Raw genomic sequence first — 15845 nt, forward strand, 5'->3', positions numbered from 1 at the left:
GCAGCTTTCTTACATTTTTGTTAAATTTACTTTGTTTCATTAATAAGTACAATTTCAGCCTTCGATTCAGACTGTGCTATACTTTGTGTGAGACTTCTGGGTGATTTCTGAGCGATCATGAGTCTGTCCTTATCCCCCCTTTTCCCATAGGTCCCATTATTTCTATTAAGCGAGGTTTTGCTGGAATGCAGCTACAGCATTATAGGAGAACTAACTGTATAAGTGTATTTGTATGAAACTGAGAAGATGCTTACTTTTTCCTCCTGCTAGAGGTCAAGTTGATATGATTGTGGGAGGATGCGTTTGTAGGAATCTCTGATACTTGGCCCAAATGTCAGCTCCTTGTGTGTGATCCGGGGCAGTGAATGCCTTGAGGGCATCATAGATGACACTGATTCACTAGGAATAAACGGATATCCAGATATAGCTAATACAAGTATATTGTGCAAGTCTGGGGGACAGTTTTGGGTAATAAGGATATGGTGGGGGAGTTAAACATTTATTTTACATCAGTCTTTACAGTGTACGATATTTCAAACATTCCATTAATACTGAAGAATGTGGGGGAGGAATTAAGTGCCCTCATTAAAGAAATACTATTTGACCAAACTAAACGGGGGAAAGGCCGATATGTCCCTTGTCCTGATGGTTTACATCCAAGAATCCTAAAAGAAATGTTTACAGAGAATTTGGATGCACTGGTTGTCATTTTCCAAAAATCCTTGGATTGTGGAGAAACACCTAAGGATTGGAAAACTGCAAACGTGACACCCCTATTCAAAAAGAGAAGACAAAAAAACTGGTAATATCTATTGTTGGAAGAATATTGGAATCACTTATTAAGGAAGTGAAAGCAGAATAAATCATAATCTAATCAAGCAGTTAGCATAGCATAACATTGAACTCTTGTCTAATGTATTAGAGTTTTTCAAGGAAGTCACAAGAAGAGTGGGTAAAGAAGATCCATTTGATGACTTGTGTATGGAGGTGTTTGACACGGTGCTTCAAAGATAAAATCACAAGATTAGAGCCCAATATGTTGGAGGTGCAGTACATTGACATGGTTAGAGCATTGGCTCATGGGCAGGAAGCAGCGAGTGGGGGTTAAGAGCTTTATTTCAGATTGTCAACCTATGACCTCTGAGCTTCTGCACGGATCAGTACTGCAACTGGTTACAATATAGATTAATGACTTGGAGAAAGGAAGTGAATGTACTGTAGCTAAATTTGCAGATAACACAAGTTGTTGGGAAGGAAAGTTGTGAGAGCGATACAAACAGTTTACGGAGATGTCTAGCTTAAATAAGTGGGCAAAAAGTTGGCAACTGGAGTACAATGTGGGAAAATGTGAAGTTCAGTTTGGAAGGGAGAACAAAAGAACAATGTTATTTCAGTAGAGAAAAGCTGCAATAAGGACCAAAACAAAGGGACTTGGGAGTATTTGTGCATGAAACATAGAAAGCTAGTAGACAGCTGCAACAAGTAATCAGGAAGGCTAATGGAACGTAGGCCCTTATTGCAAGGAAGTTGGAATATGAGAGTAGGGAGGTCTTATTGCAACTGTACAAGGTGTCTGGAGTACTGAGAGCAGTTTTGGTCTCCTTATTTAAGGTAAGATAGAATTTCATTGGAGACACTTTAGAGAACGTTCACTTGGATGAAACTTGGTATGGAAGGATTGTCATATGAGCAAAGGCTGAACAAGTTTGGGCTCTACTCCCTGGTGTTTAGAAGAATGAGAGGTGATCTTATTGAAACCTGTGGAATCCTTCAGGGTCTTGACAAGATAAATGTTGTGAGGATGTTTCCCCTTATAGGGCAATCTAGGACCAGAGGGCACAGTCTGAAAAACAGGAGTGCCAATTTATTCTGAGATGAGGAGGAATTTCTTCTTTGAGGGTTGAGTGTCTTGATTCTTTGGACCTCCTTGCCACAGAGAGCTGTGGGGACAGAGTCCTTATATATGCTTCAGGTTGTAATTGGTAGATTCTTGACCTGTGGGGAAAGATCATGAAGGTGGACATGAGGAATGTTGGATCAGCCATGATCCCATTGAATGGCAGTGCAAGTACTAGGGGTCGAACAACTTACTCCTGTTCCTATTTCTTATGGTCTAAGTGAATCTAGTGCACTTCCTAGCGGTGTTACTGTCAATTGTGCCATACATTGAGAATAGGTCCACTAATACAGTTGGGGATCATGCCGTAGCTCTTTCCCATTTGCACAGTTTGGTGTCACATGTTGAATCACACTTGAGGGGGTGAGAAAAAACAGGATCTTTAGACAATCAGAGATTTCATTCCTAAGAACTCTCATTCTCTTTGAAGGTTCCAGTGCAGAACCCAAATAAAGACAATGAAGAGGAGGAAGAGGACGTAACAAACTGTGAGGTGTGTGGACGAAGTGACCGTGAAGATAGCCTTCTCCTCTGTGATGGTTGTGATTCGGGGTATGTAACAGCTGGACATGATGATAACGTAAAACTATATTTGGAAACAGTAGCAATTCAAATTACCTTTGTTACAATGATGGTCTACTGACTGATCATCATCATATCCAAACATTAGAACTGTATTGGGCCAAAATTCTGCAGCTATCAATCCTGGGGCACTACTTCCCTTCCATTTCTCTGCTGTTTGATCTTTACAATATCTTCGGACAGAATTTGTTGCAACACAGCTTTAGCCAGTTGTTATATTAGAGGATGGGCTCTTGTTCCTCGAAGTTTACAGGTTCCTCCTCAAAATAATTGTGTTCAAAGTTGCTGATGTTCAGAGTATTAAGCATACAGTGATAACTATTATGTGACAAATTGATGATGATGCACAAACATAACAGCAACGGTTTGGTGAACTTGCCAGATATCTTTCTGAGAATTCACATCTATTGTTGTCAACTTGGGTTGATGGTGTTCATGACTGATTAGACTTCAATGAATTAATGCTCCCTCTCTTAACCTCCTTTCCAAGTCCAGCTATATGAGAATCTGCATGCTCCATTACGTCTCCTTATTCAGTTAGCTATTCTTGTTCATTGATGACCACAGTTTTAATAATAACTTCTAATCAGTTTCACCATGGCAAAACTGTCAAATCAAGTCTTTTAATTGGAGACAGATACTGAGAGATTAATGAATGAAGGCACCATACAGATGGTGTTATCACTTGGCTTTGGAAGATGTCTACTGGGATGTCAACTGAGGGGTCTATGGGGCCAGGACAAAGGAAGTTTATAACTGAATCCTTATCAGCTAAATGTCTCTGTCTGGTAAGTAAAAAGGGTGAAAACAAAGACTGCAGATGCTAGAAACCAGAGTCTCGATTAGAGTGGTGCTGGAAAAGCACAGCAGGTCAGGCAGCAACCGAGGAGCAGAAAAATCGACGTTTCGGGCAAAAGCTGTGCTTTTCCAGCACCATTCTAATCTAGACTCTGTCTGGTAAGTTCTAATTCCCATCAAGCAACCGAACACTGAAGCTCAATTAAAGGGCACAGATAAAAGTAAACCTGCATATCTCCAGACAATTTAATTACCACTTTCCTTATAAGTATAAATATAAATCATTATCAGGTTTCTTGTAAGCTGGTGGGTCAGAATGTAGCAAATCTGGATTTATTGAGGCAACAACATTGCCCTACTGACTACAGTGTGCGACTACAGTATCACCATGACTTGTTCACACAAGAACATAAGAAACAGGAGCAGAAATAGAATAAACATGCAGTGAAGCTTGCCCACCATATGTAGAACATGCCTGATCTGTTCCAAACCTTACCTCCTCTTTCATGCAAACTCTTTACATCCCTCAACTCCTCAACATATCAAAAAGCTATCCACCCTCTCTTTAAATACTTCCAGTGAACTAACCGTCACAGTTCTGTGAGGTAGAGAATTCCTGACGTTCACTACAGTCTGAGAAAAAATCCTTCAGTTTTAACTGCATGTTCTCTTATGGTGTAACTATGTCGTGTAGTTCAAGATTCTGCCAGTGATGAAAGCAACTTTTTAAATTCAACTCTCTCAACTCCTCAACATTCTGTATGTTTCAATAAAATTGATCATCATCCTTCAGAACCCTAAAGAATAAGGGTCTAACTTGTTTAGCCATTCTTGATAAGTCACCCCCTTTATCTCAGGATTCAGCCTAGTGAAGCTTTTTTGAACTGCCTCATATTCTTTCCTACATTCAGGAACCAAAATTGTATATAGTACTCCAGACATGGCATCATCAAAACCCTGAAAAATTTCCCTATTTTTAAATTCCATACACTTAGCATGTAGGAACAAAATTCAATTTGCCACCTTAATTACCTGCTGCACCTGCATGCTTGCTTTTCTTTTGTGTTTCATGCGCAGGAATACCTGAGTCCCAGTGTGTTGTCACCATTTAATTTGACCTTGTACTTCACTACATTGAACTCCATTTGCCACGTTTTTGTCCACTCTTTCAACCTGTTCTTAGCCCCTTGCAAATTCCTGTGTCTTCATCACAACATGCCCTCCCCCCCTCCCCATTTCCGTTACGATAGCAAGTTTGGATGTGTTGCACTCTGCCCCTCTCTGTCTTTAATGAAAGAGCTAAATAATTGATTTTTTAGGATTGATTCCTGTGGCACTCTACAAATTACATTGTAAAATATCCATTAATCCCAACGCTTTCTTTTCTGTTTCTTAATCAATTCTCAATCCATGCTAATATGTTACTGGCAATGCTGAGAGCCCCTATCTTGTACGATAACCTTTCATATGGCATCTTAGCAAATTCCTCCTCATAATTCTAATATTCTGCATCCACTGATTTCCCTTTTATCTAGTCTACTTATATTATTGGAGAACTTGTGAAAGTTTGTCAAACGTGATTTCTGTTTCACAAAATCATGTTGGATCTGTTGGGTTATACAGGTATTAGGTTTTTCTTAATGTTCTACTATTCCTTCCTTAATAATGGACTCTCACATTTTTCCAATGACAGATGATAGTGTAACTGGCCCATTATTTCCGATGTTCTGTCTTCCTCCCTTCTTGAATAGGGGTGTCACAATGGCAGTTTTCCAATCTGCTGAAACCCTCCCAGAATCTGATGGATTCTGCAATATTTTGGCTAAGGCCTATATTATCCCTGCAATCACTTCCTTTAAAACACCTGAATACAGGCATCAGGTCTTGGTGACAGATCTGCCTTTATTGCTATTGTTTATCAATTGTAATCTACTTTTCAGTTCAGTCGGTGTAGATTACTCATATTTGTCCCTTGTGATGCAGATTGTCACAGGATCTTCCCTGTTATCTTTTGAGATGATTGCAGCATCCTCGCTTATTAATCCTACCTCATTCCACATTATTAGATCTAAAATAGTCTGGTAGACGACTACTCTAAGAAGTAATTCCTGATGCACTGAACAAAATTATCTTCCTTCTTAATCTTCTCCATCTGATTTATCCTGTCTATATGCTGATTACAATCACCCGTGACAATGGTAGTGCACTTCGGACACACCTCTGTTATTTCCTGATATATACTTTGTGCTTCAGTGAGGTAACTTTTTGGGGGCCTATAGGAGATTCCCACCAAAGAGCTGAATTTCAGAGGTGAGATGAGAGTGACTGCCTTTGACATTAAAGCTGCATTTGAACAACTATGATATCAGTACATCTTAGCAAAACTGGAGTCAGTGAAATTAGGAGAAAGTGCACTGCTGACTGGGATCATACCTGGCATGAAGAAAGATAATTGGAAGCTGATGGAATTTCTTAGGGTAGTGATCTAAGCCCAACCATTTTATGCTATTTATCAATAACTTTGCCTCTTTCATAAGATCAGAAGTGGAGAGTGTCTCATGACTGGAGGGTGGCTAATGTGCCTTTGGGTAGTGTTCTAGACCAGAGGGGCCTAGGGTTTCAGGTACATAATTCTTTAAAGTCTGCATCACATGTCAACAGGATGGTTAAAAAGGCATTTAGCATGCTTGCCTTCATTGCTCAGCTTTTTGGGTGTAGGTGTTGGAAAGTGGTATTGAGGTTGTACAGAATATTGGTGAGGCCTCTTGTGGCCGACCACTTCAACTCCCCCTCCTGCTCCACCAAGGACATGCACATCCTGGGTCGCCTCCACCGGCAAATCAAAACCACCTGATGAAGCCACCATCTATAAAGTGCAAGCCTCAAATGTAATGGAGTACTCCCCAGCTGCTTGAAGACTGTAGCTTCAAGAACACGCAAGAAACCTGACACTATCCAGCAGAAAGCCAACTTGATTGGCACACATCCACTAATTTTCACTCCCTCCATGTTGAGGATCAGTAGCAACAATCCATGCCATCTACAAGATGGACTGCAGAAATTTACCAAAACACCTTCTAAACCCATGATTGCTACCTTCCAGAAGGGCAAAGGTAGGAGATGCATGAGAACACCGTCAGCTACTACATTTTCCTCCAAGTCACTCACCATCCTGACTTGGGAATATATTGCTTCGATGTCACTGGGGCAATTTCCTGGAACTCCCTCCCTAATAGCACAGTGGGGGGGGACCTTCAGCGTATAGACAGCAGCAATTCAAGAAGTTAGCTCATCACCACCTCGAGCACACAAGGGATGGGTAATAAAGGCTATTCCAGTCAGTGGTGCCCACATGCCATGAATTTTTTTTTAAATTACAGACCAGAGGAGGTATTTACACGTGAAGGCAAACAGCATAGATGCAGTATTGAATGAATGCTTTGCGCCTGTCTTTACCAAAGAGAGAGATTTTGTACAGGTCATGGAAGAGGAAACTGTTAGTAGAAGGATTCAGAATATATAAGTTTTTGGATAGACTGTTGGTACTTAAAGTTGACAAGTGGAACCAAATGGAAAGCATCCAAGAATACTGAAGAAAGCGTGACTAGAAAATTGCAAGGGTAGTGTTTCACACAGTTTTTTAGTCTTCCCTAGAATCTTGCGGGTGCCAGAATACTGGAGAGTTGAAAATACTATGCACTTGTACAAAAAACATTGGTAAGAATAAGCCCATCAACAATTATCAATCAATTTAACTTCACTGTTGTGGAAGCTTCTAGAAACAGTTATTAGGGATAGAGTTAATAGCCCATTTTAAGAAAAAAAGGTGAAAGGGGCAAAGTTATTGGTAAATAGTATAAGATGGTTGAGGTGGGTCACTACTCTGAGAAATTCCATCAGCGATGTCCTGGAGCTGAGTTAACTGACCTCCAATAACCCCAATCATCTTTTTTCATGCCAGGTATGTTCCCAGTCAGCAGTGCACTTTCCTCTAATTTCATTGACTCCACTTTTGCTAAGATGTACTGATATCATTCTTGTTCAAATCAGCTTTAATGTCAAAGGCAGTCACTCTCATTTCACCTCTGAAATTCAGCTTTTATCCATGTTTGAACCATGGCCAAAATGAGGCCAGGAGATTAGTGATCTGATACCAATTCAACTGACAAGTCGACTATATTTTGACTTTATGGGCAACAAAAATGGATGTAAATCAACTAAAATCTACTCTGAATCAAATATATCCATAAATTCCCCAAAGATAAATTTGTGCTCCTGCTTAATAATTTTAGCGATCCTCTTTAACTCCACACCATTGATTAGGAAGAGCCAGTATGTTTTCTGTAGGATATGTCATATTTAAATAACTTGTGAGTGTTTTCAGAGAGTTTGGAGAAAACGTTGGTGAGGATAATTTATTGATGTGGTGTTCAATAGTTTGCAGCACAATTGACTTGCGAGAGAATTTATAGCACTTGGAATAAAAAGGACAGTAATAAAGTGAGTACAAAATTAGCTGAGTGACAGGAAGAAGAGAGTAATGGTGAATAGATATTCTTTAGGCTGGAGGAAAGTTTCCTAGGGATCAGTACTAGAACCCTTGCTTTTCCTGATATACGTCAATGATGTAGATCTTGATGTGCAGAGGGCAATTACAAGGTTTTCAGCTAATAACGAATCATTGTAAACGGAGGGGGACAGTGTAGAACTTCAAAATACATAGACAGGTTGGTGGATAGATGGCAGATAAAATTCAAGATAGAGAAGTGTGATGTGATGAATTTTCATAGGAAGAACATAGTCAGGTAATATACAATAAAGGGTACAATTCTAAAGGGAGTGCAGGAGCAGAGGAAACTGGGCATAGATGTGTATAGGTTCTTGAAGATGGCAGGACAGGTGGAGAGAACAGTTAATAAAGCATGCAGTACGCCGATCTTTATCAATAAAGGCACTGAGTATAAAAGCAGGGAGGTTATAATGAATGTCTACAAGACACTTGTTCAACTTCAGCTGGTATATTGTATTCTGGATGCAACCCGATAGGAAGGATGTGAATGCATTGGAGTTTAGGTGTAACAAAGATTGCATGAGGTTTTCAGCAATATCTAAGCTGAGCCAGAGAGGGGTGAAGTGGGTGATATATGGAAGGTGAAAAAGTGAAAGTCCAAAAGAGAGTTCAAAAGCTAATTTTGGGTTCAAATGTGAAACCAGAGTTGCAAGCAGTCTAATTTCATCTCACACTGTTGGCAGAGTTGGTTTAGGGACCCTTTTCCTGACGTGTATTAATGATCTAGGTCTTGGTATACAGGAATCATACAATGAAAGTCTTCAGACAATGAAAAACTTAGAAGCATTGTAAACTGTAAAAAGAACAGTGAAAATTTCAAAAGAATGTTGGCAAGTTAGTGGAGTGAACATAGAAGTTGAGACTGATAATACAAACTTGAATTCCCGGTGACTGATCTAAGAAATTGCACAATGCAAATTCAAATTTTAAGACCTAATTGTAATAAGCAAAAAGAAACAAAATGTCTCTGAGGAAACTTGTAGAAATAACCATTTCTTAACCAACTGTCAGTCTCATGGCAGAATTATACATTACAGCACACTTTCCACAGGACACAGTTCAAATTTACTCTCAGCTTCTCTGAGGAGATTAAACTGATGGTGCTCTAAGTGGAGAGTTGATTAAAGGGAATGGATTGGGTGAGCAAAATGGCCCTTTTATTGTTTAGAGACATAACTTCAAAGGGGTGGCACAGTTGCTCAGTAGTTAACACTGCTGTCTCAGAGCATAACGGACTCTGGTTTGCTTCCACCCTTGGATGACTGTCTGTGTGGAGTTTGTACATTCTCCCGTGTCTATGTGGCTTTTCTCCAGGTGCTTTGGTTTCCTCCTGCAGTCCAAAGATGTGCAGGTTAGGTGACTGGCCATGCTAAATTGCCTATAATGTCCAGGATGTGCAAGTTAGGTGGATTAGCCATGGGCAATGTAGGGTTTCTGGGTTGGGATGTTGTTTGGAGAGTTGGTGTGGACTCGATAGGCTGTATGATCTGCTTTCACACTGTAAAGATTCTATGATTCAATGTAGATCCAATTCTGCATTTCTTTTGGCATCCCCAGTGATGTATATAATAACAGTTCTTTCAAGTTGAAGGAAGCAGCATCTCTCAGCTCCGTATTTGCAATTACAGGTTTGCTGGCAAGCATTGGATGGTTCAATGTTACTTGGTTAAAATTTTGCATGCTTTATTTTAACTTTTTTATTCATAATATTTTTTGATGATTCAAATTGTTTCCTTTTTTTAGATACCACTTGGACTGTCTTACCCCTGCCCTTAATACTGTTCCAGTAGAAGAATGGTTTTGCCCAGAGTGTGCTGCTAACAATCCTACAGCTGGTAAATAATTTGATTTATACGATTTATATTTAGGTGAAGATGTGTCTTTAAATATTTTAAACTTGTTTGCTGAATTGTGATGTGTTTCGAGAATATAGGATTTGATTGGTTATAATGCTAGACTGGCAACCTAAGAGTCTGGGAATTTAGGCCTCATCATTGTATTGGCAGCAGACTCGTGACTGAGAAAGAGAGTAGCTCGGTGGTCAGTAGAGGCTGTAATGAATGGTTGTCAGTGGAATTCAGTGGTCACATCCTTTTAAGGATGGGTAGGTAGTCGCAGAGGAGGCTAGAGGTGGCAGATCCTGACACGTGAGCTATTGAAGGGGTGAGCACTATCAATTTCTGGCAGCAAAATTTCACGCTACCAGGACAGTTAGTTAAGCTGCAGGCAGCTGGCAGGTCTATGGGATAAACTGTTTGAAGTTGAGGATAGAAGTGGCAATTATTGTGTCGGCAATTCCTGGGCCGTATATAAGTCTATATTTATATAGTGTTTATGCGACTGGTGTCAGCAGCGATCATCTGAAGATTTAATCTATTTGCCCCAGTGTGGAAAAGACATTCAGCCATTGGTCATATTGCACTATTCAGTCATGGTTGATCAATACCTTGTCTCCTTTTATCACTCTTGGTCATGAAATGTTTGGTCCCTCCAACCTGAACTGCTTCCTATAGGATTACTTGTATATTCCCATTACTGTTTGGATGAAGGAGTGATCCCTGTTTGCGATAAAATGGCTTGGCTGTTATTTTATGATTGTGACACATTCTGTCAAAGTTTTTTGTCTTGCACTCATCAGGAAAGTTTACAAGAGAACCATTCAAGTAGAAAATCAATATTTATCCTGGGTTAGATGGGGGTGATGATTGGCTGGTCTAGTGGGACACTGATTGTTAGAGACATGCCATGGAGAATGCATCAATTAATGATGATTAACAGTTTAAAGCCAGACTTTATTTAAATTTTAAGCTATTTGGTTGACTCTCAGGACATTGCCCTGAGAAATGAGCGAAAGTACTGTCACTTATTTTGTTGAATTGAAACAGGTGCCAGTGTATGTGCATGTTCTTTTGGTCTGCAAAGAACAAGGCCATCTATTTAAATATATATAACTTCCAGTACTTGCAAGTGCACCACATTGCAATCCTGCCTGACAATCTAAATTGGTTGTCAGTGTTATTTAAGATTATATCCTTATTCTAATTTCCCAACTCCTGTCTATCTACTATTATCAAATCTAATCTATTAAAACAACTGGTAAAATCATGGAAGTGTTATTGCACAGAAGGGAGCCATTTGGCCCATCATATTGACACCAACTCTCTAAATGGGTGTTCAGACTTACATTATGCCATTCTCCTGTATATTCCCCATGTCCTTGCACAACTTTTTTTAAAAATAAACTTCCAAAATGCTCTTGAATGCCTCAATTGAACCTGCTGTCACTGCACTTCCAGGCAGTGCATTCCAGTCCCAAATGACTCCTGTATGAAAAGTTTTTTTTATTTCAAATCACATTTGCTTCTTTTTCATATCATCTTAAATCTGCCCTCTGGTTCTGTACCCTTGTACAAGTGGGAACAGTTTTTAAATTTTTTGTTGGGTGCATTAGTCAGAGGGAAATGGATCTGGGTGGGTTGCTCTTCGGAGGGTCGGTGTGGACTGGTTGGGCCGGGGGGCCTGTTTCCACACAGGGAGTCCAGTCTAATCTAAAGTTTAATCTTTTCCCCATCTACTCAATCCAAACCAACATGAGTTTGAAAAATTCTATCAGATCCCAAATGAATTAAATGATTTTTAAATCTTCCATACTCCGGGGAATGCAAGCTTAATCTGTCATACACACAGGTTTTTAAATGTATTTACAAATGTAAACAAATATAGATTGAGAAAAGACTAGTGGCAAATATAAAAGGGAATCCCAATACCTTTTATTAGTATACAAATTGTAAAGACTGGCAAAAAGAGGAGTAGGACTGATTAGGAATTAAACCAGATGGATTGCATATGGTGGGAAGAAGCATGGCTGAGGTACTAAATGAATACTTTCCATTTGACTTTACCAACAAAGTAGATGCTACTCAAGCCAGAGTTCTCGATTGATGAGATTCTTCCAATGATATTGAAGTAAGTGAGTAGAAATTGCGAGGGTACTAGATATAAGCATTCAGTCCTTCATTTAAATCTGGAGATGTCAGAAGGTTAGAGAAATGTAATCATGTACTCTTGTTCTGCAAAGGAGTAAAGAAATGCCCAGCAATTTCAGACCACTAAGTTTAAATTCAGTCACGTGAGGAAATGTGGGCTGTTAAGTGCAAGCCAGCTTTTATTTCTGCAAGGGAAATTGTATTTGACTTAATTGCTGGAGTTTTGTTTTGAAGGGGTAATGGAAAAGGCGAATGTGGCAAATGCTGGTTTACATGGATTTTAAAAAGGTGGTTGATGTCGTGCCATATAACAGAAAGCTTGTGGAATAAGTGGTACAGTGGATGCAAAATTGACTGAGTAACAGGGAATGGAGAATTGTCATCAATAGATATTTTTCAAACTAGAAGGAGGAAGATCGGTGGTGTAGTTCCCCATGGAATGGTGTTGGGACCCTTGCTAAACCTGATACATATTAATGATCTAGATCTTGATGTGCAGGAGATAGTTTCAAATTCTGCTACTGGAGATTTGGAAACATTGTAGATTTTGAGGATAGCAGTGTAGGACTCCAAAAGGACAAGTTGGAGTGGGCTGTAGGTGACAGGTAAGGTTCAGTTCAGAGAAGTGTGAGGTGATGCATTTTGGTAGGAAGAACATGGCCAGACAATATAAAATAGGAAGTACAACTCTAAGGGGGTCGCAAGGGTTGAGGAACCTGGGTGTAAATGTGTACAGTCCTCTGAAGGTGGCAGGGCAGATGGAGTCATCGTTTACTAAAGCAAATTTTATTTATCTGGGCATTAAGTACAAAACCAAGGAGATTATGTTTAACTTGTACAAAACGCTTGCTTAGCCTCAGCTGGACATTGTATGAAGGATGTTAGTTCATTGGAAAGAATGCAGAAGAGATTTCCCAGCATGATTCCAAGGATGGGAAACTTCACTTGTGAGGATTGAGCTTGAAAAAATTGGGACGGTTCACTTTGGAGAAGAGAAGGCCATGAGGAGATCTGATAGAAGTTTTCAAAATCATGAGAGGTCTGCTTTGAGTAGATTTTGAGAATCTGTTCTGGCTTGTAAAAGTATTGAGAATGAGGAGTCACAGATTTAAAGTGGTTTGAAAATAGAGAACATCTAACATGTGAAAATGACTTTTATTACAGTGGTTCAGGTCTGGAATGAACTGCCTGGAAGTGTCATAGCGACATAGACTATTACATAATGATAAGTGGCTTTTTGACCAGCATGGATATGATGGGCCATCAAGCATTTATCTACATATCCCATTTCTCAGCATTTGACCTGTAGAGTCTTCTATACTATGGCAAATCCAGTGCTCATCTAAATACTACTAAAATGTTTTGATGGTTCCTGCCTCTGCCACCCTTTCAAATTCATCATTGTTGGGGGAAAGAAATTCTCCTTAACTCCTCAAAAACCTTTTGTCCCACTCCTTAGGTCTATGCTCTTCATTATTTTGTAGACCTTAATCAGGTCACCTCTCGACCTTCTCTGCTCTAAGGAAAACAACCCTAGCTTGTCTAGTCTCATTTCGTAACTGGCAACATGCTGGCAAATCTCCACTGCACCCTTTCTATCGCAGTTACATCCTCCTTATAATGTGGTAACCAGCACTACAAAGGATACTCCAGCTGTAGCCTAAGCAACATCCTACACAGCTCCATCATAATCTCCCTGCTCTTATATGCTATATCTCACTCAATAAAGGCATGCATCTTATATGCTGCCTTAACCACCCAATCCACATGTCATGTTTCCTTCAAGTATCTGTGGATATGTACACCAAGGTCCCACTGATCCTCAATACAGAGGAACCTCAATTATCCGAGTGAGAAGGGCGGGCAGTATTTTGTTTGGATAATTCATTATTTGGTTAATTGATTTAATGTCTCTCCTCTTGGGCTTGGAGTTTTATGAAGTTTCCTTTTTCCTCATTCTGCCTGCCTTGCTCCCACTCTGTCTCGGGGTTTGTTTCTGAGCAGACACACACTTGTGTGTAAGGGACCTGCAGCATTGCTGAAGGCTTTTCTCTTCCCACACCCCCCCCGCCTCAATCCGCACCCCCGCCCCTTCTCTGACCTGGCTTACCGCTTACCTGGGTCTCTGTCCACCATCAGCCCCACCATCCATTTCCCCCCGCCTCAGGGCAGCTGGACTGGATACCAACAGCAAGACTGCTGCTGCCTTTGGGGGGTGAGTTGCAAAGTAGCACACGTGCACATGTCCCGTGAGCGCGTACACGTACATGCATGCCACACTCACGCACACTATCTACACCACACACACACACACACACACACACAGACCATCCACACCACTTTTTACTGCACCATTTTGAGAAGTTCCATCTTTGCTCTGTACAGGACAATGTTGGCGAGATTATCTGAGGTAGGGGGATTTAGGGTACACCCCAGTGGAGAACTACTGGGAAAGTGTCAGGAGAGAGAGAGGGCGCGTGGTCAGTCATTTGGAGATGGTGCCTGGGCTCCCATCGATGTCCAGGACTGTTCTAGGCAGCATTTCAGTAAGCTGAGTTCATTTTTAATTTTTGTAAACAAAAGACGTGGTCACTGTTGGAAACACCTTTTTAATGTATGCCATGATATGGAGATGCCGGTGTTAGACTGGGGTGTACCAAGTTAAAAATCACACAACACCAGGTTTTACATTGTCAGTCCAACCAAAATTCATTTCTCCACACTTTTAAACTTCCATCTGTCACAGTTCTGCCACCTGATAGGCTGTCAACATCTTTCTGTAGTCTAAAGCTTTCTTCCTCACTATTTACTATATCATTCATTTTTCCTTAATTTGAGAACTTGTACATAGCAAAAATTGAAGCAGTCTGGAACCCTGTGGAATGCCACTGGAGCTGAAAATGTGTTGCTGGAAAAGCGCAGCAGGTCAAGCAGCATCCAAGGAGCAGGAGAATCGACGTTTCGGGCATGAACCCTTCTTCAGGTGCCACTGGACACCTGTTTCCAGTCGCAAAAAGTACCTTTAAATGTTGCCCTCTGTACCTGCCACTGAACCAGTTTTGGAAACAATTTGTCAAATTGTCTTGGATCTCAAGTGCTCACACCTTGATCAGTCACCTATGTGAGACCTTGTCTGAAGTCTCACTGAAGTCCATGTAGATTACATGTAATCAAATTTGTGAAACACTATTTTCCCCCTAACAAAGCTATGTTGAGTCACCTTGTTCGATCCCTGTCTCTCCGAGTGAAGATAAATTTTGTCCCTTAGAATTTTCCCAAAGTTTCCCTACCAGTGATGTTAGACTCCCTGGCTTATAGTTCCCTTGTTTACCCCGACTGCCCTTCTAGAATAATGGTACTACATTAACTATCTTCAATCATCTGGTACCTCTCTTTTGTCCAGAGATGACTGGAAAATTAATTTCAAGGCCCTTGCAATCTTCTCTGTTGCATCCCACCATAGCCTAGCATACATCTCATTTGTGCCTAGGAATTTATCTCTTCTAATACTAAATTGTTTATTTTTATCACAGTCACCCTCCCCGGTATTGTACCTATATTGTTTATCTTTATATTGCATACAGATAAAAGTAATCATTTGAAACCTTGCATATGTGTTCTGGCTCCACACATATCACCATCTTGTCTTATAATTGGTCTATTTTCTGAGTGGTTATCCTCTTGCCTCTAAACTACTTTTAAAAATGCTTTTGAAATATCTGTTACTGTATTTTACCCACTTGTGTTTTTTGCCATGCCTGTCTTTGCTCCCCTAATTTATTTTCTAAGTATCCCTCTGCATTTTCAATACTGCTCTGGGGCTTCTGCTGTTTTCGGCCCTTGATATCCACCATAAGACTCACGTATGTTCCTTTGTTCAGTCCTGAACTGTCTTCAACATCCAGGGTTCCAGAACATGTTTGCTCCTCCTTTATCTTTGCAGGAAAATATTGGGCCTGCACTCTTACTGTTTCCTTTTAGAATTGCTCCCATTGTTCTCATGTAGACTTTC

At 40.3% G+C, this 15845-nt stretch overlaps 1 protein-coding gene across 2 annotated transcripts in view; it reads left to right on the forward strand.

Moving 5' to 3' along the window:
* The window catches only part of phrf1 (PHD and ring finger domains 1), a 104865-nt gene that overhangs the window by 29629 nt on the left and 59391 nt on the right, over positions 1–15845 (forward strand). For both annotated transcript variants that reach the window (XR_015760141.1, XM_043705696.2), the window contains exons 6-7: positions 2328–2449; positions 9591–9682. Coding sequence is in view for 1 of the 2 variants with exons in the window: in XM_043705696.2 (XP_043561631.2) it covers positions 2328–2449; positions 9591–9682 (214 nt within the window). In the remaining variant the exon portion in view is untranslated. The remainder of the gene's footprint in view (positions 1–2327; positions 2450–9590; positions 9683–15845) is intronic.

Source organism: Chiloscyllium plagiosum, unplaced genomic scaffold (genome assembly GCF_037043375.1).
Source record: "Chiloscyllium plagiosum isolate Xiang-an unplaced genomic scaffold, Cpla_swu_hap1 HiC_scaffold_18, whole genome shotgun sequence".
In the NCBI taxonomy this organism is placed as follows: Eukaryota; Metazoa; Chordata; class Chondrichthyes; order Orectolobiformes; family Hemiscylliidae; genus Chiloscyllium; species Chiloscyllium plagiosum.